The sequence below is a fragment of the Ammodytes marinus genome (assembly GCF_949987685.1).
Source record: "Ammodytes marinus genome assembly, chromosome: 1".
In the NCBI taxonomy this organism is placed as follows: Eukaryota; Metazoa; Chordata; class Actinopteri; order Uranoscopiformes; family Ammodytidae; genus Ammodytes; species Ammodytes marinus.
Window position 1 is genome coordinate 4,688,697 of NC_137230.1, and position 24,473 is coordinate 4,713,169.

The window sequence follows — 24,473 nt, forward strand, 5'->3', positions numbered from 1 at the left end:
GCTCATTGGAATTTAATTGGGAGTCATTTGGATTTTTTTTTCAGCAGCTGATTTACTTTGGTAAAAGCATCCCCTCCCACTGGCCCCATTTAAATGTTAATTATATTTTAATTATTATTTTTTAATAAATGTTATAATTAATAAATATTGATATCGTGTGTTGTTTATGTTATTGTGTTTCTAAAGTAGGCTATGCTGCTTAGAATACTTTGTAAAAGGGTCTGTTTTGTAATTAAAACTCTGAATAGAAAAATACATTTGGAAACTGCATGATGCATCTAAAATAAACAATGAATAGAACCAGTTGACACTAACCTAAACAGACAAAACGGAAGCCAAACAGGATATCCGGTTGTACCGACTAGTCTCCGTTCCAGAGAAATGGCCGCTCTATCTCTCTCAAAATGCACTAAGTGCAACCATTGACGTTAAGAAACTAATGTGTTACACGGGAGGAACTGTTCTACCGAGGCCAGTCGCCACATGGTTCTATGTGGTGAGCTTATTCGAGGTTAAATGTTGCGTTTGAGTAAGCAGCTAATCTCCATGAGGGCTGAGTTTTGTTGTTAGCTAGCTGCCAGCCGGCTACTGCGTTAGCTTCAAAGCCATCACTGCTCATGGGAAATAAATAGAGGCTGAATTCAGGAGAGAGCTGTCGGTTTGTCTTTATTGTAACTGTCTGCTATTTCACCGGGTTGACCCGGAGCCTAAATGCCCGAACACGGACCCAGAATGAACGGTTTTTCTCTCGGTGAGCTGTGCTGGCTCTTCTGTTGTCCCCCGTGTCCCAGTCGCATCGCGGCCAAACTCGCCTTCCTCCCGCCGGAGCCCACCTACTCGGTGCATAGCGACGCAGACGGGGCTACTAGCTTACATCTCAGCGAGAGGGCGGACTGGCAGTACTCCCAGCGCGAGCTCGATGCGGTGGAAATGTTTACTACCAGGAGCAGCCGCGGTAACCGGGTCGGGTGCATGTTTGTTCGCTGCTCCCCCAACAGTCGCTACACGCTGCTGTTCTCTCACGGTAACGCCGTGGACCTGGGGCAGATGTGCAGCTTCTACATTGGCCTCGGCTCCAGGATAAACTGCAACGTGTTCTCCTACGATTACTCCGGCTATGGAGTCAGCACCGGCAAGCCTTCTGAGAAGAACCTGTATGCGGACATCGAGGCGGCCTGGCAGGTCCTCAGGAACAAGTGAGTGTGATGATGTGGTATGCTAGGGTGTGTGGATCAGTTCTAATACATGCTACACTTCATTTGAAAATCTGCTTGTGCTTGTATCATTCTCAATGAATTATGGGAGACATCCTTATCAAAAGTCACCTTAATTAATACGTGGTTGCTTCAAACATAGCACCCATAGGTAGGTACACAGTGGAAGCTGTCATATACACGAAGGGGATGTTAGAGAATGGTTGAAGCTATAATCAATATAGGACAAGATATGTAAATACTTCAAGTAAACCTTTCAGAATACAGCAGGTAGGCTACAGTTTTTTTGTAGTAGGCCTAGTATTGCTGAAACCTTTTGGTTAAGTAGTTTAAATTTCACTTCCTTTATTGATATTTAATTTTTTGAATATTAACATCTAGGCTGAATCATAGATGTTGGCTGCATCCTGTCGAGTCAACACTTCAAGACCGAATACGTCATCTGTGAAAACAATCAGTCATTGTTCCTGCTCCTCAAATAGTCCCTGTCCTCATGGTAACACTCAAGGCCCAACCACCATTACAGACAACTGTTGCTTGTGTCAAATCATTTGACTGAATAGAAATAACACCAATATACCAAATAAGTGCGCTAAAATAAACACTTGTGCCGTGTGTGTGTGTGTGTGTGTGTGTGTGTGTGTGTGTGTGTGCGAGTTTCCCACAGGTTGAGAATTTACTTGCCGTGGTCAGGTGGCACAGATTGTGCAGGCGGGGCACGTGATGACGTTCAGTAATAAATGAAAGATTTTTGAACTATTTATCGATACACCATGAGCCAATAATGTTATAGTGTGATTGCAGGGCCTTGAGGGTGTTGAGGTCGGTTGATGTGAACTGCTCATATTCCTTTTCATAATTGTATTATCATTATTTCCTCGTTCAGATGCTGGGTATCAAGCCGGTTTGTCTCTATTCTGTCAAACATATCCAAAATGGTGACATTGAGTATTCAGTATTCTTAATAACTGTTGACGGGAGGGGACTCCTTGACTTTGGTAAAGTGTTGGATAGTGCAGGACTATTACAGGTCAAACTATTGATCATGTAATAACAACACATGTTCTTTTTGTATTTGGTGGAGCTCTGCAACAGTTGGGTGTTTCTTATCGATGCTTAAAGGTGCAGTGTGTAATATGACATCATCAAGAAAGTTCTACAAAGTTCTAGAATGCAACGCTCCCTGGGTAACCCCACCCCTTTCGAATAATAACAGAAGCTACAGTGGCCTTCAAGGACAAGAACAATTCTACATTTTAAACAATGCACCTGATGACATTCCAACTATGACACTTTCAAGATGGCGGCACTAGGCCTTGGTCCAAAATATGCAGAAATATGTACATATATGAGACCCTTTCTAAGGGAAATAATAATAATAAAAAAAAAAATTCAGCTATTATGCACTAAATTAAATGTACTTATGGATATTATAATTACTTTCTTCAAAATCTGCTAGGAAATAAAACCCAAACTTCTACACACTACAGGTTTAAATGGAAACACACAGTGGCACTTTACAGTTTTTTTGCCCATCAATCTACACTCTGTAACCATGACGACAATGTTAAAACGTGTTTTTTGAAAATGAAAAATCCAAAACTGAAACCTAATTTACACACCAACATTGTGCTCAGGTGGATCCTGTTTGTTGGATTATCCTTGAGATGTGTCTAGAACTAAATTGGTATCCACCTGCAACAAACTGAATCTATTGGTTGTCCATAAAATGAATTGCATCAAACTTTTTATTTTTTTGGCATTTTTATGCATTATTGATAGTGTAGAGACAGAGTTGAAATGGGGCAGAGAGGGGAGTGACATGCAGAGAACGACCGCGGGCTGGAATCAAACCCGGGTCTGCTGCTGGCCGAGGCCCATGGGGGGGACGCCCTACCAACTGAGCTAAGGGCACCCCCATGAATTGCATCAAACTTTTAATGGCCATTCTGTTACTTCCATCACAGGTATTTCTGATTGTCATCTAATGTTTTTAGTTACAGCAGATGTGTCATTTTAAAGGTTTATGACGCCCTCAAATTCGGAAAAATGTACTTACCCTCATATCTCAACAAGAATATATTTAAATAGAATAAAAGATGAATATAAAAATGTCACATGTTTCAGCTGGATTTGACGGCTATTTCAAAAAATTGTGGAAATACATCCAAGAAGTATTGAAGACAGCTGGAGGCGGTGTGTGAGCATGGCTTGGTTGTGGATGTATGCGTCCCTACAAGACCAATACACAATCGTTACTTCTCCCACGGTCTGTGTCTCTGACCTTGTGATAATGACCGCTAAAGTTAAAGGTAAATTGTCCTTTTGTTCCGTCTCATCAAACAAGGAAAAGCGTCTCCAGTGATTTCTACACATAATTATTATGATCAAATAATTTTTCTTTCATGTCTGAATAGATCAGAATCAGAAGTCTTTATTTGCCTTGACACGTAAACATGTTTGGAATTTGTTTTGGTACAGTGGAGTTTACAACAGGACAGGTGCAAGACAGGACAGGACAGTGCAAACCAACATAATAGTGCAAAATGAGTAAATAATAAATAATATAACAAATAAAGAAGTGCCAAAGTGCCAAGAGATCAAGTGATTGGGTACGACAGACCACTGAGTGGGGAGACAGGTCAGGGGGAAGGGGGATTCAACTGCTGATCTACATGTGTGGATAAGAGAGCATTCATCTTTTTAGAAGTGCAAGAGTGACGAAACACTCCTTTTCCTTCTTAAAGGCCTACTTCACCGGTTTGAATATGAAGGTGTATTGAATTCTGAGATCCTATGTAGTATTTATACTAGGGCTGGGCGATATATCGAATATATTCGATGTATCGCGAGATGTGCTCCAGGGGATGTATAAAATTACCCTATCGCGACCATCGAATACAAATTGGCACGTAATGTGTTTTTTTTAGCCGCCGCCGCCACCGGCAAACTCGCTGGTGTTCGCTTCTCTCGCTCTTTCCTGTGGCTCTCTGCCTCAGACTACATGCATTGGCAACTCACTCACTCACTCACCCCTCCCAACCAGAGTCTCCTGGGCGTCCACCTGTGACGTAGTCTGTGCCTTGTGAGTGTTTACTTTAATCGCCATGTGAAAACAACGACGAGAGGGGGACAAAAAAAGACGAGGGCTCTTGTGCTCTTATGACAGCCGAACGAGCGGGTGGAGGGGGGCGCGAAAGACGGCGATGGTGGCCGTCGTTCATAGCATGGACCTTTTTTGTAGGTCCATGCTTTATGAGAAGAAGCACACAGGCGAACAACAGGGGGAGGCGGGTGCAGATGACGGCATTAGCGGCCGCTGTACACAGCACAGCCTGCCCTGGTCCTTATGAGAGGAAGGCTAGTGGCTACACTTTATACAGTATCTATGGTGGCTACACATGCGAAAGAACGGGGGAGGCGTTCAGCCTGGTCCTTATGAGAGGAAGGTGAACGAGCGCCGGGGGGCGGATTACTCCGACTTCACGGAGAGTTTTTGGTCCAACGTCAAACGGCATCACATTTATTACGGGCAGCCTCTTATAATAGGTCCATGTCAGCACCAAGGGAGGTGCACACCGTTTATTAACTAAAAGTCTATGTAAAGTAGGCTACATTTGCGAGTATTTTTTATAAACAAAATATAGTGTTTTAGTGAAAATGCAGGAGGGCTAATTAAACAATAAGGCAGGTAACAGAGGGACGATGAGCCACCAGCTGGTGGGCGCTCGCATGAATCTCTCTCTCGGACTAACAGGCAGAAAACGAAACTTAACTTATACACTACAGACTGGGAGCAACTGCTCTTAAAGCGACAGTAACCATTATAAATGTCAGAGCCTTTTATACACATAGACTAGGCCTACTATTATGGAGCAAAACCTGTTCTACATTTAAAGTGTGGCTGCTATCTTCAGCGGGTTAGTGGTGATAAACAATTAGAAAGTGGTTGTAATGAGTCATAATTATTGTTCTCAGTTTACAGATTAACAGAAAATGGAAAAAACAGTTTCCAAATAAAATAATGCTGGATCCATTGTATGGGAGTGGAAGGATGTGGAATAATCAATACAATGTGCAAACTCTTTGCCATGTGCAAGTTTCAAATTGTTCCAATAGAAAGCACTAAAGAATATAAACATGTTTCATGTAGCCTAATGCATTGTTAGTGCAGACACATTTTGCAGGGACTATTTAAATCATATTACTGGTGTGATGTTATGCAAAAAATTAATTTAATTGAGCATTTAGGATGTGCTCTAGAGGAGATTTGAAATATATCGAGATATATATCGTGTATCGAGATATAGTAAAAAAATATCGAGATATTGATTTTTGCCCATATCGCCCAGCCCTAATTTATACTACATAGGATCTCAGAATTCAATTTTTTTGCACATTTATAAATGTGCAAAAAAATTAAAATCGGTTCATCCTAGCCTGAGAAAAGGCAGAAAGAGAAATATAGGGTTAAAAAAACACTCGTTAAGCCTTTTCTCAGGCTAGGATGAACCGATTTAAAAAAAAAAATTGCACATTTATACTACATAGGATCTCAGAATTCAATACACCTTCATATTCAAACCGGTGAAGTAGGCCTTTAAGTAGTAGTTCCTCTTAAGTTTGACCAAAAGCATATAGTTCCATCTAGATTTAAAATGAAACTCTTTGGTTGATTTGACCCTTTGAGAGAAACCTGCCCAGGCATACAGCAGTGTTAATCATTAGGCTCTCCTTAGGGGAGCTAAACACCTGAGAAAGTATATTCAATGTGTTTTCAATTACATTTTGTGGAAAATCATTAAGACTATTCATCTCATAGTGGTAATCCTTTTGGTCAGCCTTGAAGGGCTTTGCTGAAGTTGAGTTTTTTAAGCTAATTTCTATTAGAATGGGTTTCTTTCTTTAGGTGTTAAGGCCAGGACACACCAGCCCGATAATCGCCGTCGTCAAAAAAAAAGACGAATCTGTTTGGTGTGTGCCGTGACGTCGGCCGACGTAGAGGTCGTCGGGCTTGTTTTGAGCCTGTCGACCGTCTTTCATTTGGAGCAATTTGAATGGTGGAGGGCTAGCGAATCAGTGAAGCCCGGAAGTGAGGCGGGTAGCACAAACAGCTAACAACAGCTAGCCATCGTTTTAATGTGTTTGTTCGTTTCGTTTTGCGAGTACTCGCATGCATTAACCCTTGTTGACTGCTCGACACCATGCTCGACACTCTCTGCAAAAAATTGTGCTCTTATGGTCCATAAATATAAATACGTATTTCTATCTATGTTTATGCTCTAGAGAGCTGTCCCATCATTTCCGGCTTTCGTATTTTTTCGGGCCACAATACAGATTAGCGCCGCCTGCTGTTGTGGAGACATTACGTACGGAAAATAAGCAGTCGTCTCGGTGTGTTTTTTGACCGCGACGGAAAGACTGGAGCTTCCTGAAACGGCGACTCCAGTTTTTGGGTAGTCGGAACGTGTCGGACTGGTGTGTCCTGGCCTTTAAAGAAGCGGCACTACATTAGTGTGAATTCTTTGCTTTGTGGTTTGTTGAAGAGTTTCTTGTGCACTTATTGAGGGATATAAATAAAGCATGGACATGTCCTGCCTCCGAGCTTGGGCTTCGTTGTGTTTTTGCTGGACATGGCTCCGTGTCTGATGTGGCGGGCTAATGTTGGCACAATTCAAGAAAAGAAAAATATTCCACAATGCATACTTCAGGGCTTCCCCCAGAAACCTTGTTAGGCTTGGCTAAAAATGGTATACTACTCCTTTTAAAGACATGAGTGGAAGTATGGTTGCAGCTGCTTTTTTATAAACGTTTCTGGAACAAATGTAGCTCAACCATGTAAACAAATACCACTACAGTCAATTGCTGATGCACATTTAATGTCCAGATATTTGCATTGTAGATATGACCACAGACTGTCTGTGTCACAATCTGTGTAACTGTCTGCAACATCGCCCAACCCTAGTCCATGGCCAATGACCTAGTGATTAGAAGATTGACAAAGTAAGCTTGTATTAGAAATGGGGATAAGAAATAACTCATATTCAGGATAAAGAATACATTTCTATGTTGTGACATCAGTCTATTTAGATTAAGAGGGGATCGTTCCATGAAAAAAGAGCATGATTCCCAATAACTTCATGACATGCCAACTTAGGGGATTCCTGTTCAGTGTTTCCCCCAGCGCTTTATGGCTAAGGCGGCCGCCTTAGCAACACCAGCCCCCCGCCTTGACTACCAACCGACCCACACATTTTATTTTTATTTTTTTTGTGCTGCACAATTAATTTACTAGCAAGCGCGATGTGTGCTTGTGCATGGTCTTCACTGCGTGAAAGGCCGCGATTTGCAGTAAAAAGCATGTGTCTCCAAGCGTTTCTCTATCAGCTGCTCTGTGTCTGCGGCTTTGCGCGCGTGACCGTACCGCACTGTGCGCGACAACGGTATGCGCGCGGGAGAGTTAAACGAGCAGAAGCAAACCGACATTTATCTGGTGGCGATAATAAACGCAGCGCTGTTCTATGGGGATATCTAGCCGAACAGAAATAAGTGCTGTGCAAAGCTAGAACAGTTTAAAGGCCTGATAATCGCAGTCGTAGAGTCGGGAGGGGGCGGGGACACGAATCTGTTTGGTGTGTGCCGTGAAATCGGTCGTCGTAGATGTCATCAGGCAGTCTTTCAGTTGGGGCAATTTGATTGGTGGAGGGCTAGCGAATCAGTGAAGCCCGGAAGTGAGGCGGGTAGCACAAACAGCTAACAACAGTTAGCCATTGTTTTAATGTGTTTGTTTGTTTCGTTCAGCGAGTACTCACATGCATCAACCCTTGTTGACTGCTCGACACTCTCTGCTAAAAATTGTGCTCTTTATGGTCCATAAATATAAATACGTATTTCTATCTATGTTTATGCTCTAGAGAGCCGTCCCATCATTTCCGGCTTCCGTATTTTTTCGGGCCACAATACAGATTAGCGCCGCCTGCTGTTATGGAGACATTACGTCCCGCGCAAGTGCAGAGCGTACGGAGAGTCAGCAGTCGGTTTGGTGTGTTCTTTGCACTTTTTCGACCGCGACGGGAAGACTGGAGCTCCCTGAATCGGCAGTCTCCATTTTTGGGTAGTCGGACTGGTGTGTCCTGGCCTTAAGACTCCACATCACCGTGGCAGCACAACCTATCTATCAGCTCAGACAGCGCAGAGAAAAGTTTGAAGAATGCATGAGAGTGATGCCCCAGGCACCTTTCAGTAGGTTTACAGAAGTGCCACACTGTTACTGTCTTTGACCTTCGGAGAAATGTATTTAGTCATTTTGAGGGGAAAACACATTGTATTTATTATTTCAACTATTGAGTTATTTTTCAAACAGCATGCTAGTGTAGGCCAAGAAGATTTATTTTCTGAATTTTCAATGCTGCTTTATTTTTATGTTTTAAATTGGGAAATACATGTTCCAAAACGACCAACAACCTCTGTATTTAAAAAGAAATCAAGCAAGTAGGCTCAAAATAACCATTAATGAATTATAGGCATTATCGCATCACAGTAGACCTATTGTCCACAATAATCGCACAACAGCCCCCATCCAAAAAGGAACTTTAAAAAGTTGAAGTGAACTATCTTATTGATGAATGGACAAGAACATGAAATATTACACATAATGTAAATACTCAACTGGAAATGGGATTGTTTAAGGATAAACAAAATGAACCACATCAAAATATTAAAAACAATATAGGCAATTAAACAACTTTCCAGGTAGCCATTTTTGCCCTTGCAGTCTTTGCCTGACCTGCCTCAGCACTCAAACTGTGAACATATTTGATAATGGGTCAAGCCGTAAGTCTCATAAAAATGTTTGAGGATGGGATCTTATTTCGGGTATACAGTAAGGGTTTCGTTAGTTTGGTAGGTTAAGACATACAACCGCAGACCAGTGAGTGCTACTTAGATCTGGCTCTGGTTGAACTGAAGTCATAATTTCCAGTGCAAGCAGTGTAACCACCATCTGTCTTCCTCTCATCTCGAATAAATAACTGCCATTTGGCTTTGTATATAATAATATTGTTTTAACCAAGTCCATTCAGGGCCAAGGATAATACAGTACGAAGGCCCAAAATCACTTCATCTGGGTGTGTGGTCAAACCTGCTGACTCATGACGCTTAATCAGTTTTTTCACTCTCTTCGATTTTCACCCCCTTCTACAATAGGCTACCCATTAACCACCAGTAGTTCTGCTCGTCTCTCTCAATGTGCTATGAAGCAGATGGGTTATTACTTTTCTAATTGACCTTGAGTTTTGATACCGAGTTTGTCATCACTAGGTCCATTTTTACGATGTCATAAAATGTCCAGAAGCTATTTGCTTATTCTTGATTTACAGTGATTTCGCACTGTGCCCCATAACCACACAAAGAGGAGATTGTAGATTAGGCTGTAAGTGTGTTACACAATTTCCTTTTACAAATCAAACTCATTTATCCATCTAAATAGTGCAGCCGTTCAAATGTACGCAAAGGACAGAGGATTGTTGTTTGCCGTGCGGATCGTAAAGTGTCCCTAGCCAAATGGTTAGTTTGCAAAACTGAACTAATATAAATGAAATTGGGTTGACTTGTCATGTGGAACATTTGCGGCAAGCATTGTGTATTCTATATCTATCTTAGCATTCATTTATTGCTTGACTAGAGCCATATCTGTGTCTAACTTCAGTCTTTGTAGTGGTGTTGTGTGTATGACACTAAATAAAGTATGTGTATTGCATTTGTTCTTTTTCATTGTCACTTTGTTTTTCTGATTTTGATTCATTTGTGTTGTTCCTGCACTGCTTTTCCTTTTTTGCACAGCTTTGGTGTACTTAAATGCACATTTGCAAATAGTTGACAAAGCATAGGTATAAATAGGTTGATTTCGTAAAAACAAATATGCCGGAATTGTTTCCATGGAATGAGATACAGGAACAGAGATTGTCTTTTAAACCCAATTGTGCAGCCTCACCAACTGGACTCTCAGAATTTGGGGGAATGTCCGTTGTGTTGTCCCTTACACACATATAAATTGGTATTTGGATATTGTTTAGGGCTAACCATATTTTCATATACGATTTGTAATTGAGATGCACCGAAATGAAAATTCTTGGCCGAAACCGAATAAAATTAAACAGTTGGCCGAAAGGCCGAAACCGAATACTTTTATACGTTTATTATTTAGTCAATTATTTCAACATTGCATACATGAACTCCCAAATGTTCTCCTCAAACATAGCCTACAACTAAAAAGAAACCCTAAATAAATAAATAAACAAACAGTAAAACCTTCAAATCTAAGAGTAAAATTAATATTTTACTAGGAATTAATTTGTGAACCACTCACTGATTTTTACCTTGACTTATGAGGATGAATCTACAAAAAGATCGACTTATTGCCTTCCTTCATTTTTTGCAGTGCAGTGCAGGTTGAGTTGCTCTAAAAAAAACTGCACCACAGCTCCCACCGTAATGTTCAGACTTCAGAATTTGCATCAAAGCCCTGGTCATAACAATGAGAGGCTTTAAACCAGGGGTCCCCAAACTACGGCCCGCGGGCCAAATGCGGCCCGCGGCCCGCTTTTTATTGGCCCGCGGCCGATTATATTACAGAGAAATATGTCCCATAAAAGAAAATGAGCAACAAGCCCATCCCAGAGGACCCTGCATAATATTTTATTTTAAATTAATATTATTATGGAAAATCTATGCGTCCTTCTCCAATAGCTTCTAATTCATCTGACACAGTGTCTCCATTTTTTTCATACAAAATTCTTCAGGTTTAGCCTCTTAATTTCCCTCTCAAAGTGCACCAGATTCATGCATTTCGCTTTAAAAACTTTAAAAAATCTCCCGGGGGGCATACCCCCGGACTCCCCTAGGAGGGTCGGGACCTCGGCTGGATACTATTTTCACCCTGCTGGACATTGGACAAAGGCAGAAAACACTGGGTGTATCATTGGCATATAAACAAGAGGGGAAATGTGTCTGTTTAATGTGCAAGGAAAGTGTTGCCGTGAAGAAGGATTACAATTTACGAAGACACTATGAAACTAAACATCAGAGCAGCTACATGTCCTGATAAATGTGTTATTTTTGCAAAGTGGCCCGGCCCTTCGTAGATTTTTATGTATGTGGCCCTCAGTGAAAAAAGTTTGGAGACCCCTGCTTTAAACGATGTCCATGGTTAGGAGGTGATTGTAACTTTTTCGTCTGTAGACTGAAACTAACGGGGGGAGGCGGCTCGCTGGACATATATTTAGTCGCGCTGTCAGTTTGCCGACATGGCTGTGTATTCAGGCTCGAGAAATGCAATCAGACCGTAGGAGCCTTTTCCCCCAACAGCGTTAACGGACAGGATATCTCCGGTTATCATTTTAGCTTTCAAACTCAGTTTTTTTTGCGCGGCGGCCCTCACCGGCGAGGTGTCACTGTGAATGACACCGTTACCAACTGTCGCACTGTCACAGAGTTTCACCGGGTGAATCGCTGCTTCGCTCGCGCAAGGCTTTTGTGTTTCTATGGTGATTAAACATCAGTCATGGACGAGCGTTTTAACTTTATGCTGCATAAAGCATTGCACTGTTGCGCCGTGTTTCATCCAGTTTGAAAAAATGCTCCCACACTGGACTCTGACATTTTCATGCACGCATTTTCATGCAAACTGCTCCTGCTGCGTGCTCACAAAGAGACGTGGACTCGCATACACGGTTACGTCAATCTTTACTGCCATTTCCTGGTTTACAAGCGCGCAGCTCTTTTAAAAACATATTTCCTCAGTGTCATTTAGTTCGCCAATTTTTGGTAATGTTGTTCGGCTTCTTGACTGTTTCGGGACGAAACCGAAAATGACTTAATTTGCCATTTTCGGCCGGACTTTTTCGATGGCCGAATATTTGGTGCATCCCTAATTTGTAATCATTTTAATGTCAGGAGGAAAATTAAAATGTTAACATTACCTGAACAGCTGGTCACTGACATGCTATCTCCTTAATAATATTTTAAGTCATGAGTCCCAGTTATGGCATTGACCATATCCTCGAAGTTGTGTAGTGAGCTCATAGGCCTAACAGTTAAAGTGTAACTGCACCCTTTTACTTGTTTTTTGAGATATAAGCTGAATTAAATCACTATGTTGTTAAGGAACACATATATGCTGGTGTTAATATTGAAAAAAATTGCAATATGTTAAATATCGGCAATTTAAGAAATGTTTTGTATTGTAAATCATTTTAGAACTTTACTAAGATTTGAAAAAAACTTTTTCCTTCGGATTCGAAAAATGACGTACATGGGACTTTTTTGACCCCATGTACGTCATCACGTCGCCGCAAAGCCAGGCACGCTCTTCACAGGTCCATGACTGGTCCATAAACGTTTAACTGTTATACTGTCCCTCCAAGGATGTTATTTCGGGGGTTAACACCCTTCACTTCTACCGACAGTGTGTCTGCAATATCTCGCTTGCGCGAACACACACACACAGACACACACAGACCCGGACTCGTTCATTGTTTCACTTTATTGACACACGCTACCGCTCGCTCTCCTCGCTCACACACACACACACACTGCCGCTCGTTCACTTGCGCTACTCGGTCTCCTAACACTACGATAGAAACACCCGCCAACAATTTAGAATAAGAAAAGTCCTCCACCTCAGACGACCCATCTGTGTGGCATATGAGCTCACTGTGTAGCGATAGTGCCGTTAGACTTTGTGTCACTCGATATTTCAATGAAGTCATGTCATTCAGATCTTCCTGAGTGACAGCTACTAGCAGCTAGCCCCCTCCTTCACAGACACCGCGCCCCCCTCCCTCCCGAAAGTCGGCCGGCTGATGTCGGAATGTTTAAAAACAATGGTTCTCAAACGGAATTCAGAATCCATGGTCTGAAAGCATTTTTCAAAATCGTGCAGTAGCTCAAACAGGGGGTGCAGTTACCCTTTAAGTGTCCCATACAACAAAGTCCAGTGTTTTGTGAGTCAGCTGGCAGTCAGTGGGTACATGGCACATTCAGTTTGTGAGTTGATAATCTGCTATCAGGACAACTGCTCAGCTCAATTGCTGTCAGAGGCAGGATTTGTCTAGGCAAACAGATTAGTCACACCCAAGCTGTTCTCTGGAGAGCTCTTATGATGGAATCACTCCACAGGAGAGACGCAACCAAGCACCTCTTGTCCAAATCCTTTGTCATGGTTGTCTGTTAAGCAAGGGTCTAATCCTTCGTTGTATGTCTGTGGTGTCAGACGGCTCCACAACATTTCTGCTCTGCCTCTCTCTGAAATCCCAACATCCCACCATCAATCGCTGATAGATAATCCCATCACCCATCAGCACAATACTACCTCATAGACCAAACATTCTAGTCTTGCAATACTCCATGTTGGAGTTACAATAAGATAAATAATGGCTGACAGGTAGGATGGTTGTAACACACATCTTACACAAAGTGGTCCTGCCACATATAGGTATTTTCACCTAGTCTTGTGTTTCATTGCTCTCACAGTATTGCGTCTTGTGTCTTGTAAAATCCCATTATGATTAAATCTGGCTTGCCTGTGTGTTGTGCAGGTACGGTGTAGCAGCTGAGAACATTATCCTGTACGGTCAGAGCATCGGCACTGTGCCCACCATCGACCTGGCCGCTCGCTATGAATGTGCCGCTGTCATCCTACATTCACCCCTCATGTCAGGACTACGAGTGGCCTTCCCTGATACACGAAAGACCTACTGCTTCGATGCCTTTCCCAGGTGAGTCTCACAAACACACAAAGCGTCATACATGCAAACCACAACATTGGTTACCTCAGCAACTACCAACCGATTATTTGAATGAATGGGCCAATATTAGCAACCAGACCAAAATATCACTTCCCTATTTCAGTATGCGGTTGTCCTGGCTAGTAGTGGCATTTTAGTCAAAAATGCGTAATATTTTTTGCTATATTTTAGTATTTATATGTTTTCGTAATTAGTAGTCTTCTGTGATAGACATTTTCGCCAGTGATATTTTAGTCAATAATCTATGCAGTAAGGGTTTGTGTGGGAAACACTGGACTCTACTCAGGGGCACTTTACACTGTGAAAACGTGACAGTTTTCCAGTTTTTGGTTAAAAAAAAAAACCCCGTTCAGACACAATTTATCTGACATCTTCACCCGTACACAAGTTTTCAGAGGAAACGGGCCGAAATCGCTGTAGCAGCAGTGCCAAGCCAATAGTCAGCGGTGACACAGCCTAGTAGATAGCTCTTCCGGTACAATTTGATGCATAAAACCTTGCTGTAACCGAAAATTAATGCCACTAACGTTCATAAAGCGGTTGGTGTAAGCTTGGGGTTACAAATATTGTAAAATACAAGCTTTCTGTCCTCTTATTTCACCGCATTGAACTCGTAAAAACAGAAGACTTGCTGATAGTGAAGGGGCTTCGTGAGCGGATACCTTCCTGTTAGGCGTACTTCAAAATAAAAGTCAACTCACGTGTGTCCAGTGAAATGCTATTAATGTTTAGCCAGTGAAATGCTTTTACTTTGAAGCCGTAGCCTTAATGCTCCTTTTGTTGAACAGTAGCCGCTAGCTTAACCGCTGCACGCTGATAGTGTTGTTAATGTAGAGAGAGCCGTGTCCCTGGCATATAGAAGTGACACGTTTATTTAGCTAGAAAAACAGGCAGAGCACAAATCTTTCCCCAGCCAAAGTGGCGGGTGGTCTCAATAACTTACTGCGGTAATCGCTTGGACTAAATTGGCGAGTGTTAGCCTATATTTTAGCGCTGCACAACACTCTCCGCTGATCACAGTGATGGTGCCGTGGAGACACCGTTCATGTTGTCTTCTAACTTTATAACTCGCTTGTGTTGTGGGTATTTTGACAGCAAATGTTATAGACTTCGCATGTGTGAGGGTGGAGCCGTGACGTCAGCGTTATCAGGGGAAATGGTTTCGGTGTTTACAGGAAACCAAAACCGTTAAGTTTTCCAAAAAATCCTCCCTGGGAGGTGATCTCAAAAACCTGCGGTTTCATGCCTGCGTTTGCTGTTTTCCTGTAAATGATATAGTGCAACCGCGGGAATTTTTCCGCATTTGCACCGTTTCGTGTTGTCGTGTAAAGTGCCCCTCAGTTAATCCAGCTGTCGTTTTTCAAACCCTGGCTATTTGACCAGAACCACTTACTTACTCTCTGTTGTTACTTTTCAACTAGCTTTACCACAGCAACCTTTGCTGTCCACTGCAGAGCAGTTAATCATTCACAAACTGGAATGCACTCATTTCATTATTAACAAGAGGATGATTTTAGATGGTTGACCGTCGGAATTAATCTAGTAACAACTCTTTGCTTTTCAAAACAACATAATAGATAGAACAGAAAGAATAGAAAACTGAAAGTAACATTAATGTAACATCCACTACCACAACCACCTTGATAAGGTTGCATTATGTGACCTTTTTAAACATATCAGAGAGCTGTCTTTCTATTTTCTCAGTCTGTCCCAGCTGTGTTGCTGCCAGTAACTACCAGTAATATTTTTCATCCATCCATTTACTGCCACTTCTCAGTGGTAGCAGGCAAGATAGAATAAACACCCTTCTCCTCATGTCCCTTTGCTCACCTCAGGGGATCTCGATGCGTTCTAGGCCAGATAGGATATGTCATCCTGTGTTTTTCTTGGTCTGCCCTGGGCTCTCCTCTCAGTTGGACATGAGCCTTGACTATCTCCACAGGGTAAATCCAGGATGTGTCCTTGTCTGGCACCACAACAACCGCAACTGACTCCTTGTAATGCAGAAAACACTGGGGTGATCCTTCAAGCTCTTTCCTGATTTTTTTAAACCCTCACCCTGTCTCAAATGGTGCGCCCAGACCCTGCCATAGAACACACCTGTCATCCTTACACAGGGTTTTTCCTGGCTCAGAATGGGCCTTTGGGGGGTCAGTACGCGACCGACTTTTTTTGGGGTCGCGACAGTAAAGGCAAACGGTTTGTGTATTTTAAGAGGGGTGTTGGGTTAGGAGAGAGGAGTTTCTGTCCAGATAAAGAGCATTTCAGTCAGCCTGTCAATCACTGCGTTACCATGGAGCTCACTGACGCTTATGAAATCACAATAAACAACCTGTAGATATGAAGTCAAAATACTAATAATGACTAGGCCTACCTGTTTAATACTTTAATTGTTTCTAATTGATCTAAACCATGGAAGAAGGTAGGGCTGCTCGATTATGAAAAAATCATAATCATGATTATTTTGAGTAATCACATTGTGTTATCACGATTATTAAAGACAGTTAATCATTGATTTAAGAACATTATGCATTTATTTGACTTTTAACAAGGTTTTTTTCTAAAAACACCATGACTTTGGATTTTAAACGAAGGCCTAATTGAACTGAAAACAGGGAGAATAGAAATAGGCTAAATAAGTGAAACATATTTTGAATAATTTAATAAAAATATGTCAAAATAAAAATAACCAGTTGTAAATGGTGTTGATAGGGCACGTCTTTTGCTAGCATTGAATGTAAGGGCATGATTTATTTATGTCTCATGGAGCTGGCTGGATAGGCAGTTGCATTGTAGTGTTGACAGTTGTGGTGGCAGGAGTTAAGGAGCTTTAAACTTCCTGTGTTTTTATTCATTGATTGCTTGGTCATAGACCACTATGACTCGACTTAAAGTGAATAAACAAATTGGTCGGGATGTTTAAAGGTGCAGATCAGGTCGTAGGCCTATATCACTTTTCTTTCTCTCTCTCTGTCTCTCGGTCGCGTATGTCATGTTACTCGCGTGTCCGCGCGTGACAAATCTTGCACATTATTTTAGTTTGTTGTGAGTCTGAAGTGTTTTCAGACAACACAATTAGTTTTACCTTTATTCTCGTTATTCTCGTCATCTAGAAGTTTTTCAAAACACCCGGCAATGCGCAACATCTCCCTCGTACTCTCTGGACTAGCCGTTAGCGAAACTATCAGGTGAGGGAGGGGCCGAGCGGAGCTCACGGCTGAAAGAGTTTGCTGCATTTATAAGCCTGCATGCCCCGGCGAGCGGAACAATGATAGTTTAATAACGATTATCCCCGACCTGATTTCTTTTTTTACAACTGAGATTGCAAGTAATATGACTGGAATGGCGCGGAAATGGAAACATATTTGGAGCCGTTTTAAGTAGATTTTTATTTATTTATCTATATATAAAAAAAAAACACTTTGGCGCTGAGGATTTTCCTTTGGGGGGCGCTAAAATTCCTTTGGCGGGCGCCAAAATTTTTTTAATGCAGGAAAAACCCTGCTTACATATATACTATCTTAGTCAATCACTGTTTGTTCAGACCCCTGAGGGTTTGGGGAGTACTAAATATGTACTGGTACATTGAGAGCATGACCAGTAGTGAATCGTTCGATCGTTCAAAATCACGGAATAAACCAGAAGACATGAGCACTGATGAACGAAAGAGTGCAGATACAGAAAAGCTTGTCTTTTTGATTATATTGGCCCTTGATGTTTTCAAAGAACCTTTTAACTGATTTGATCAACATCATCACTATTCCACCTGTGCAGAGAATACATATCAACACACAGTCTTCATCCACCTAGATGTAACTCTAACATGGATCATTAGATAGATGAGCCTACAGGTCACTTCTGTTATTCCACGTTTCATTGTTAAGAATATATTTTCCCCTGCACAGTTAGTTTCTCTGTTCTTGCTGCATAATGATCTGACATAATTTCACAGTTTTCCTAACCCACTGCTGATACTATATTCATACTTTCATAGGCATATTACTGTAAGTTATGCAAGTGTGTGACAATGATTTATGATAAGGTAAGTAACTTTTACAAGGCCATACCGTACTCAAACTGCAGGCTTTGCGATGTATTATTTTGAGAAATGACTGGAAATGGCACCATCTTTCAGACATGGAATTTACAGCCCCACATGTTTCAAAGTAATTGATTTAAATATGCAGGAAGTTCAGAGGAAACTGTTAAACTCTATCCTTCTTGTTGCAGATGCTCCATCTTAGCGCTCCTGCAAAGGGAACATGCTGTTACTTTTCATTGGCTGCGGTATTAAAGTAGACTTTTGAGGTGGATTGATCATTAGAATCGGTGAAACCATCTGTAAAATGAGTGATAATAAAACTCTGGATGGTAGACTACAGCTAATGTTGCATATTTAAGCAATGTCACCAACTTTTTATGGCTGAAAGCAGAAATGACTGCACACACGGTTATACACTTTAGTTGCTCAGAGCGAATGAAGGTGTTATCGACAGCTGGTGAACCCAGAGCACAGAATATAATGGTAAACAAGGAATCAGTTATGCATTGGGCCGTATGTTGCTAATGTCATCCAAGCAACAGGGAAAATGTATTTATGCGAGTGTCCGTAAGATGAAACAACTTGGGCAAAGGCATATTTCAGACGGATTGCACTGAAGGCATGAGGTTGATTTGATATTCATCTTCCCATCTCACAAGTAAACATACCCATTTCCCAAAAATATGAATCCACTCTCTAAGAGCGATAGTGGGACTGTCTTTAAGAAACAGATGTTATTAGGGAGATAAATGCATTGGTAGGGAATTGGATGCTCTAGAGCTATTCATCTCTGCCAAGCCTCCGACTGGAACACAGCATGTAACAGCTTAACTGCAATTTAATATTTGAATCATCATTTCCATAATTAACAGTGTATACACAAGCTGGGGTGAATGTTGTAGGTAGTGTCTTAACATTTTGTCAGCTGTGAAGAGCATTGTCACTGCCATTTTCACCCAGCAAGCGTGATCAAAAAGTATTCTCGCTATCTGCTTGTGTCCTTTTGTGGCATTACCTTAAAAGCTGTGATTTGGAGACCTCAAGAATTCAAGCAGTGCAGAGCTGTATAGTGTAAAACAATACATTTCAGCTTAATTGGTAAATTTTTCTGTAGAAAACTCGGGCTGGGCGATATAGGCTAAAAATCAATATCTCGATATTCAACATATATATCGTGGTATCTTTAGAAAATAAATAAAATCAAAACAATACGTGCCAATTTGTATTCGATGGTCGCGATAGGGTCATTTTTTACATCCCGTGATACATCTCATGTGTTCGATACATCGCCCAGCTGAACTGAGATTTTTCCACAGCCTTAGTTTGCTGGCCAGAGAGCCGTTTATTTTAGTTTTCTTGTGGATCTGGAATAATCGGCAGTAGCTCTGAGTCCAGAGGCTGATTGGTGGAGTGATGCAAAACATAAACAGCTGTCTGGTGGCAAAACTTAAACTGTTGACAAAATTCAGTTCAGCATAAAATTGAACGGTTTAGGTTAGCATTTATATAAGTTTTTCTTCTGGCCCCCTTTCTGCAACAGTACAATGTTGACTTCTGCTGCAGCGACATCTCCCCTAAACTCCTTATAGTAACTGCAGTGATCACCATCTCCATAAGATAACCCACTAACTATACCTATGCACCCCATACAACCCTCCTTCAAAAATACTGAACCCTCTCCTTTGTCTCTGTCTCCTTCCCCTCCCCTTCCACAGCATTGACAAAGTGTCCAAGGTGGCGTCCCCAGTGCTGGTGATCCATGGTACGGAGGACGAGGTGATCGACTTCTCCCACGGCCTGGCCATGTACGAGCGCTGCCCCCGCGCCGTGGAGCCTCTGTGGGTAGAGGGGGCCGGGCACAACGACATCGAACTCTACGCCCAGTACCTGGAGAGACTCAAGCAGTTCATCTCCTTTGAGCTGCCCACCTCTTGAAGGGGGGTAGGGGGAGGCAGAGCAGCAACGCGGGTCCGGGGGTTTCCATCTCAACCATAGTTCACTGATCCCAACTTAATTCTTCTCCCCCTGTCCTTGGAGCCATTGTCAGGGTAGGGAGAACGTGTTTGGGAGACTGGAAGAGGAGGTTGATTTTTTTTTTTTTAAGATTGTTGAGGGTGAGGCATGAAGCTTGTTAAGTGTCCACAAAAACCTGGCTGGTGCTCCTTACATGTGGACACAGTTTTGCCAATGAACCCCCGTGGGTCTAAGACAGGGGTTTCCACTCTGATTGCCGCCCCAAATCTGGATTGATTTCCTGCTCTTTTTCCCCCTCTTCCTCTACTCACTCCATCTCTCTCACCGTGAAGCTTCAGTCCATCACATTTCTGTATTCCTCCCGCGGTTTCTCCCACAATCTCTTGCTTTTTCCTTTTTGAGTCTTCGACATGTTCAACCTTAATTTTTTGTATGTTTTTATACCAGGTGAAGTATGAATTTTGCACCTAAAGATGCAATTGAAGGTTTTTTTTACTACTTTTTTTTCTGTATTTTTATTTGACCATTCAGGGTTGATTATACAATTGCACTTTAATTGTGCAGATATTTTCAGGTAATGATTTATTTTCTGTATTTGGATATGTATATGTTCTTCTTTTTTTGTTGTTGTTGTTGTTGACAGCATTCCAATGTTTTTCTTAATTGTAGGTAGAATTTTTATTTTTTTTTCAGTGTGTTGATAAGCTGTTTAGAGATGAGCATATGTAGCTGTGAGTGTTGTAGTCCTGACGCTTGCTTCTTGTCTCATACAGGAAGCCAATAAAGCCAAACTTCATTTTGAAATCTAGCAATTTACAATATGTGTTGCTTACTGGCAGACACATGCTGGGGAAGAAAAGAAAACCCAAATCCTTAAATGCTTTAAAGCCCCTGGTAAATTCAGCATAAACACAGCAGTACTTACTTCAATAACCATGCCAATATTCATCAAATGTTTTGCCTGTTCACAACAATTGTAAAAAAAAAAAAAAAAAAGAAAAAAAAAGAGAGATACACAGTGAAAGGTGATGGTAAGGAACAGTGTGAACTTGAAAGTGTTTGTTTTAAATCCATTGTGATTGGTGAATTATCATTATATGCAGCATTTAGAATGTATGTGATTAGCAAAATGCCTTAATTTTGGTAAGAGAATTTCATCAACCTATGTTGCTAGATTGACAAACCTTTTCTTTGTTCCATAATCCACAATCTCACAAGTCACTCAACTGTATCGGTCATTTGTATCATACACCAGGTGTGTCCTAATACAGAGGCTTACCACCACAGTACAGAAAGTAGCAGGTTTCAGGACTATGCTTTTGGTTAACTGGAGATCATGTTGCTAATAAGCTTTGACTACACTCATGTCAGTACTGTAAAACTGAAACCATGGAGACTGCTGAACTCTGCTCCATGTAAAAGGTATATCCAAGGCAAACATGCCGTTGCTGGGTGTGGGTGTGTGTTCTTTATTTATCGGCACCACTACAAATAAAGCCTTATGTTCATAGACATTTCACCAGTCCTGTGTGGACCACAGCAGTGCTCTGGTGGTTCTTCAGGGGACTGACAACTGCTGCTATTCATCAAATCAGTCAATCACTGTGAAAGCAAAGACAGTTTGGGGGGGAAAACACTGAAATGACAGCAAGGTACTAAAACCAAATTCACCCCTCACCACTGTCATTCCCCCTTTAATGTCAGCCATGTTTTCCTGCCTGCAGTATAGGGGAGCGTTCGGCCAGGGATGCTTTCTCTCTCTCTCTTTTACCAACACTGTTTTGTCTAGCCAAGTTCTGTGATAGTTTGCTCTTATATTCCCAGCCTAGACTTTTTTTTTCAAAGACATCTGAAAGGATCCACGGAGGGGGGGGGGCAAAATGGAATGCTGTGGAAGTGTGAGCAACGCATGCACATCACCTTGTCTTAACTTGTCTTGACATTTCAATGTGTATTTGAATCATTTGTTCCTTTCCCCTCCCCCCCTGCAAATGAAAAAAAAAAAATGAAACGCTAAAAAATAAAATGAAGCTAAACACTAAAACAAATGAAGATGGACAACATGAAATGATAAGTAAAACACTGTCACATTGAAGTAGGTGGTGTTTCTTTCAGAGAAGGATTGTGTTGCGGGGATATTTGCAAAAAGTAACTTGTGATGATGGTCCGATTGATCCGTGTATATTGCTGTGAAGTGGTTTGTCAGTTGGGTTATTAATGTTTTCTGATTCTAGCTAACGTTGGGCCAATGTTTTTGGATAAGTGGCCCTTGATCATCTGTAGTATATTTCCCTCTAGCTCGTCATTTATAAATGAAATGAACGCCCCCGCTTCAGTCCTGATTTCTTTCTTTTGATACTGACATTTCTATGAGGTTTTTTCCAGTTTAAACGTTGATAGATTTACACTGTCTCTGGAGCTGGTTTGTACGATAATCCTCTGTAATGGTATACTTCAATATCTTCTCTATACATATTGGCCCTTCTGAAATGGGCAGACTGTGTCTCATTGATTTTAAACACTGGAATCACGATATGCAAAATGAAAGGCAAGATGAAGCTTGTGGAATCTGATTTTGGTGACTTGATAAGCCTTAAACATGACGTGAAACAGAGTGTCATACATGTAGTGGTGGTTGCAAGAAAGCAGCACAATGGATGTTTTAATGATTATAATGGAATAAAGGATGCATGAAAGTGTATGTCTGACCGTATTGTGTCTCTGTTCGAGGTTAAAGGGCTCTTATCTTTTTAAAGGTTGATTTATTTATTTATTAGCCCCGCCACACTCACCGTTTTAAACAACTAAAAAACTAAATAAAGAGTAAGTAAGTAAGTAAAGTTTATTTATATAGCGCCTCTCGCAGACCAGGGTCACAAAGCGCTTCACATTAAAAAAAAAACACAATAAAACATATACAGAGTCTGTTACAAAGAAGAGTTTCCTAAGAGTCGCCATTCAAAAGCAGAACTAATGGAGGAAATGGGACAGTGCATTCCTTGATTAGTGAAAGACATGAACACAAAACCTGTGTTCCAAATGACATACTCTTTCTTTTTACTACATTACATACTAAAGTACAGAAGTTTCTAGAGCCACAGGAGAGAAAAAACAATCAGATAAGGAAGATTTATTTTCTTTATGTTGAGAAATGTCAAGAATAAAGATGAATACTCAAATGCTATTGGGGTTAGTGGGGCATTTATGTATTTTCAGCATACTATAATTGAAGTGCATGTATTGGGACGTCCTAACTCTTTTTCTGGCATACTAAATAGTAGGGAATTATGGGGATTGGAACGCAGGGACAGACACATTTCCAAAATTTAAAAACCTCTTCACTATGAGTTTATGAACAAAAAAAAAAACTCTGGGCTCTAGTGGTGTGTGTATCCATGTGGATAGTTTGGAGTTGGGCTTTTTTCATTATTGTGGGTTTAAACCTTCAGCATCTGTCTGTGGTGAAAACGTTTTCATAGTTATATAGTACTTGCAGATGCTGTCATTGGTCAGACAAATAAATACATCTTAACATCCACTGTCTCTCAAGTTAGCATTGCAAGGCTTTCAAATGTCTAAACACAAGCCGTTTGATTATTCTTTATTTTTTATCAGGAACATTCTGATGTCAGTTTACAGCGTTTGATATGTTTTGGAAATGACCTTCCGTGAACCTGTCTGATTATATTAGTCCTCTGACATCTAGAAATTCCTCAAAGTAAAGAACACAAGCAACATAATGTTTCCCCTGTACATTTCTTTTGAAGCTTGCATTCCTTTTTAATTTGAAGCTTCAGTTAGTATGTGAATGATATTTATTGAATAAGGCAGTAGGGGACGTTAACATTAAATCATCTTTCCAAAATTGCTTTATTTAAGTGGAAAACAAGCCCAGCAAAATTAAACAGGCTTTCCTGACAAAGTGGAAAAACTTACAATGTCTGGGTTTTTATAAAAAGATAATAACAGGGAATAAGGTTTTCCACCCTCAAGACATTTCAGTCAATTAGATTGAAATGATAGCCACTTATGAGGATCTTATGGGATTTTGGATGATAGTAGGCCGATTTTTAATAGAATTATAGTACTTAGATGTAGCCTACTACAGGATCCACACATATTGCCTCGTTTCCACCGAGTAGAGCGGGTCGGATCGGAGCGGCTCAGAGCGGGACAGCTCACTTTTAAGAATCTCGGTGTTGTTTCCACCGCCGACCCTACCCTTACTGGTAGGGCGGGGTTTAGGCTGGACTGCGATAGCCGACGCCAGAATGTGGGTCAAACTATCGGGCTGTGGGAACAACTGTGGTCAAGCCAGCGGTCTCTTGTTTTTGCTTGGTCAAACCAGCCGCTTCTTTATTTATTCCCCCCGTGTTGTGAGCACAGAGACGGCTCGGTGCAACTGATAGAGACAGTGAGCGAACAGCACTGGCTGCG

General features: G+C 41.3%; 1 protein-coding gene across 1 annotated transcript; it reads left to right on the top strand.

The window, feature by feature from the left end:
* Positions 1-467: 467 nt before the first annotated feature.
* abhd17c (abhydrolase domain containing 17C, depalmitoylase) lies at positions 468-22,686 on the top strand. The gene is made up of 3 exons (XM_080032841.1): positions 468-1,196; positions 13,811-13,990; positions 19,778-22,686. The coding sequence occupies exons 1-3, from the start codon at positions 712-714 to the stop codon at positions 19,995-19,997; spliced, it is 885 nt and encodes a 294-aa protein (XP_079888967.1). The 5' UTR covers positions 468-711; the 3' UTR covers positions 19,998-22,686.
* Positions 22,687-24,473: the final 1,787 nt, after the last annotated feature.

Excerpts from the sequence above, each read along its gene's own strand:
- abhd17c (XM_080032841.1), top strand. The coding sequence starts at position 712 with ATGCCCGAACACGGACCCAGAATGAACGGTTTTTCTCTCGGTGAGCTG. Across the intron at positions 1,197-13,810 it reads TGGCAGGTCCTCAGGAACAA|GTACGGTGTAGCAGCTGAGA; the intron begins GTGAGTGTGATG and ends TGTGTTGTGCAG. Across the intron at positions 13,991-19,777 it reads TGCTTCGATGCCTTTCCCAG|CATTGACAAAGTGTCCAAGG; the intron begins GTGAGTCTCACA and ends CCCCTTCCACAG.